General features: G+C 39.5%; 1 protein-coding gene across 1 annotated transcript in view; it reads left to right on the top strand.

The window, feature by feature from the left end:
- The first annotated feature begins 179 nt into the window (after positions 1–179).
- The window catches only part of LOC116400454 (histone-lysine N-methyltransferase EHMT1-like), a 23,850-nt gene continuing 19,476 nt past the window's right edge, over positions 180–4,553 (top strand). The window contains exons 1-4 of the mRNA XM_031878291.1: positions 180–253; positions 2,568–2,790; positions 2,911–3,065; positions 4,096–4,239. Of these exons, the coding sequence (XP_031734151.1) occupies positions 194–253; positions 2,568–2,790; positions 2,911–3,065; positions 4,096–4,239 (582 nt within the window). The 5' untranslated portion in view covers positions 180–193. The remainder of the gene's footprint in view (positions 254–2,567; positions 2,791–2,910; positions 3,066–4,095; positions 4,240–4,553) is intronic.

The following is a 4,553-nucleotide window of genomic DNA, read 5'->3' as shown; positions in this document are numbered from 1 at the left end:
TATTATTATTATTATTATTATTATTATTATTATTATTATTATAATAATAATAATAATAATAATAATAATAATAATAATAATACAGGTGATTGGATGTTTTTCTTTTAGGCATTATTTCCCACGGATGACCTCTGGTCACCACCTAACCCCAGTCTGTGTGCTTCTCCTAGCTGTGAAGAGAAGGAAGCGGAAGATGGGAATGTACAACCTGGTCCCCAAGAAGAAGGCCAAGACCCTGAAGCAGCAGGAGAAGGCCGGTCCTTTATTTATTTATTTATTTATTTATTTATTTATTTATTTATTATATTATTTACATTATTTATGTATTATATTATATTATTTATATTATTTGTATTATTTATTATTTATATTATTTATATATTATATTATTTATGTATTATATTATTTATATATTATATTATTTATGTATTAAGAGCAGGTCTACACCATACAGACACCAGTACATCTCAGAGGTACATGTAGTATGTTATACTGTACTACATCTCAGAGGTACATGTAGTACGTTATACTGTACTACATCTCAGAGGTACATGTAGTACGTTATACTGTACTACATCTCAGAGGTACATGTAGTATGTTATACTGTACTGCATCTCAGAGGTACATGTAGTATGTTATACTGTACTGCATCTCAGAGGTACATGTAGTACTTTATACTGTACTGCATCTCAGAGGTACATGTAGTACGTTATACTGTACTACATCTCAGAGGTACATGTAGTACGTTATACTGTACTACATCTCAGAGGTACATGTAGTACGTTATACTGTACTACATCTCAGAGGTACATGTAGTATGTTATACTGTACTGCATCTCAGAGGTACATGTAGTATGTTATACTGTACTACATCTCAGAGGTACATGTAGTACTTTATACTGTACTGCATCTCAGAGGTACATGTAGTACGTTGTACTGTACTACATCTCAGAGGTACATGTAGTACGTTATACTGTACTGCATCTCAGAGGTACATGTAGTACGTTATACTGTACTACATCTCAGAGGTACATGTAGTACGTTGTACTGTACTGCATCTCAGAGGTACATGTAGTACGTTATACTGTACTACATCTCAGAGGTACATGTAGTACGTTATACTGTACTGCATCTCAGAGGTACATGTAGTACGTTATACTGTACTGCATCTCAGAGGTACATGTAGTACGTTGTACTGTACTGCATCTCAGAGGTACATGTAGTACTTTATACTGTACTGCATCTCAGAGGTACATGTAGTACTTCATACTGTACTGCATCTCAGAGGTACATGTAGTACGTTGTACTGTACTGCATCTCAGAGGTACATGTAGTACGTTGTACTGTACTGCATCTCAGAGGTACATGTAGTACTTCAGCTGTTTTGGTCTCCACCAACTCCTGAGACAAAATGACTTTTTAGCTACAACGGGATACTCCACTATGTTTCCCAGCTGGTATTCTAGCAAAACTCACTGGCGGGCGATCAGAAGAGCAACGATGGAAGCAACGCTCCTCGCACTCAAATCATAGTTTTCTCCTCGCAAGCTTCACTTTGTTTGGATCTCATTTGTTCTTGTGGATGGTGACAGTAATGTGACAGTAATTTGACAGTGTGGTGGAAAATTTCTAGGTTAATCGGGAGGAGAGAGTTTGTGTTCTCAAATCAATAATGAAGTCATCAGAAGATTCAAAGTTGTCTTTTTCCGTTCATTCTCTTGCAAGAGGGAAGAAAGCACAGCAACTAGGTATTCAGTAGACTGCGTGAATGCTTCTTCGACGAAGTGCAATATTCAACATCATTTATGCATACAAAGGTTCACGCCTTTACAACTTCAGATAATGTGTTAAAAAGGGAGTATGATATTTCAGACACAGGCTGTCTGTTCCTGCGGACGTTAGTTTCTGGAGTCAAGGTCTTGTCTCTGTGTCTCTGTCTTACCAACAAAGAAACAGTGTCTCTTCACTTCCCACCCTTGTGGGAAAAGATAACAAGACACCTTGATACAAAACTAATTAATATCTTCTGCAAGACTACTGTTTTGTGTCTGTCTGTGTTCCACACTTTCAGTTGTACATTCTCTAACATTTCACATGACACTATAACATAACCTAACTTATACGTGGTCAATATATCTGTATTACGATCTATACTATAACATAATTTCCCATTACAACAGTAATTTGACCCCTTACTAATACAGGAGTAATACCATCTTCTTTTATTAGTTGTTGTTGGTACGATCCACATGTTTACATTGTTTGCATAAAAGTAGTGAATGTGAGGTTAAGCCATAGGAAGAGAGTGACTGGCTTTATTTCTGATCACAAACACATATAAGGGAAAAATAAGTTAACTAGCAACATAACTGAGAATAATTTATTTTAAATAATTACACTCTGCGTAGTGAGTGTGGGAATGAAACACTGCTTCATCTTTTGGAACATGAGAGCGCGTATATCACGTAGTCCTGAGTCCATACATGGAATGGAGGCTTAAAATATGACAAATAACAGAATACGTGTCACCAGCTGTCACTGATACAAATGTTCCTTTTCTTGATCAGAAGGAGGAACCAGGACCCAGTGTGGAGAAGAACAGAGCTGCAGCACATGAGACAGCAGGCATTCTACCAGAGACGGTGAAGAGCAGAGAACCGACAGCCATCAAGAGTGAGTCGTTGATGGAGGCGGAGCCTGGAGAAGGCTGCCATGCTGAATACACAGAGCTGGCCTTGGACTGTCTCGATCTGAAGGCTCAGGAAGAGCTGCTCTCGCCTCCCTCGTCAGGTGACAACAGCATCTCACTGACTCATTTGCCTTCAAGGTTTTTCTCCAATCCATCTGTATAGGTCACAGGTGAGTTTCCTGCTGTGATTAGTGGTGGAATAATGGGATGTGTGTGTGCAGGAGCAGCAGCTGAGGTGACAGAAACGGACCTGGCTGAGGAGCTACCGCTGTGCTGCTGTCGCATGGAGACTCCTCACAGCGGAGGCAACGTTTCCACACTGGAGCAGAGCTGCATGGCCATGGAGAGCACGGATGGAATGGTAACATCCTCTGAAGTAATGAAACAATGCTATCTATCTATCTATCTACGTATATCTATAGAGATCGATATAGATCTCTATAGATATAGATCGATATAGATCTCTATAGATATAGATCTATATATATTAGTGCTGGACAACGATTACAACTTTTAATTGCGATTAATCTCATTGTTATGGCAAAGTTCAATAATGAATTCAAAAGTAGTGTATTGTGCACTTTTATTTTAAAGTACTGCTATATGAACAAAAGGGCAATAACATCTGGTTTAAACACATCAGGTTGTTGTTAGCAGCAGTGTTGCCTTTACACAGCAGCAGTTATAATGATTCTGATCATAGATATTCAGCCGGGTTGTTTTTATTTTGCGCCTACGGTTGTTGAGTGACAGTCGAATGCGTTGGCGTTCATCCCGGTGGTTTTCGTCCTCTGCCGGTCTGTAGTTTGTTGTCCCTCATGTCTGCTGCTGGACCTTCTTATGAACCGCCGTCTTTGAAATGTTAAGGATGGAAGCAACCTGACACTCGCTGTATCCCTCTGCTAGTAAAACCAGAAGTGAACCCTTCTTCTCCTCACTCAAAGCTTTGTTTTAACTCTTTTGGCGCGGTCCGTAGTCACTTTTATTATCCTAATTACTTTTGAGGTTCTTCTAGCACTGTTTCTGCCGTCCAGCTGGTCTACAGAAGAGGATAGTGATGACAACACCACTGGTTTTATACTTCATTAAATAAGATTTAATTGTCTAAATGAATATATTTGTATTTGAAATTTTGGAGAAATGTTGTCAGTAGTTCATAGAATAAAACAAAAAATGTCATTTTACTCAAACACATACCAATAAAACCAGAGAAGTGAAGTGGTCCAGAGCTGTATATACAGTTATGTGTAAGCTCAATAGAAGCTGTTGCTGGGTAAGATTATTAAGGGTCCAAATACACCAACAGTACTGGAACCCTATTGGTTTTAATGTTGTACAGTCTGATTATTATTATTATTATTATTATTATTATTATTATCATCATCATCATCATCTCTTCTCCTCAGCTGATCCGGTGCCAGAGGCGAGTGATGAAGCAGGAAATGATGCGACCCTCAAACACGGTCCATCTGCTGGTTCTGTGCGAGGACCACCGGGCCGGTATGGTCAAGCACCACTGCTGCCCCGGCTGTGGACTCTTCTGCCGGGCGGTGAGTGGAACAGAGCACACTGATGCTGTAAACACGTGGCTGTCCGACAGCAGCACCGTACTCTCTGTTACTGCGATTGTGTATGAACAGTATCATTTTATCAGGAGTGCACTGGTTATCTGTGGAAAGATTTCAAGTAGAACTCATGACCAAGAAACATTGTGGTCCGATGTTAGTCATGGAGGAACATTGTTACAATATCATCCACCAGCTGAGATGGTTTTAAGCTTGTTCCTCCTCTCTTTCAACTTTGTCTTCTTCACTCTGGTGTGTGTGTGTGTGTGTGTGTGTGTGTGTGTGTGTGTGTGTGTGTG

The sequence above is a fragment of the Anarrhichthys ocellatus genome, unplaced genomic scaffold (assembly GCF_004355925.1).
Source record: "Anarrhichthys ocellatus isolate YVR2014 unplaced genomic scaffold, GSC_Weel_1.0 scaffold172, whole genome shotgun sequence".
NCBI classification, from domain to species: domain Eukaryota; kingdom Metazoa; phylum Chordata; class Actinopteri; order Perciformes; family Anarhichadidae; genus Anarrhichthys; species Anarrhichthys ocellatus.
Note: the sequence above shows the minus strand (reverse complement) of the source record. Positions and strands in the feature narration are given on the sequence as shown.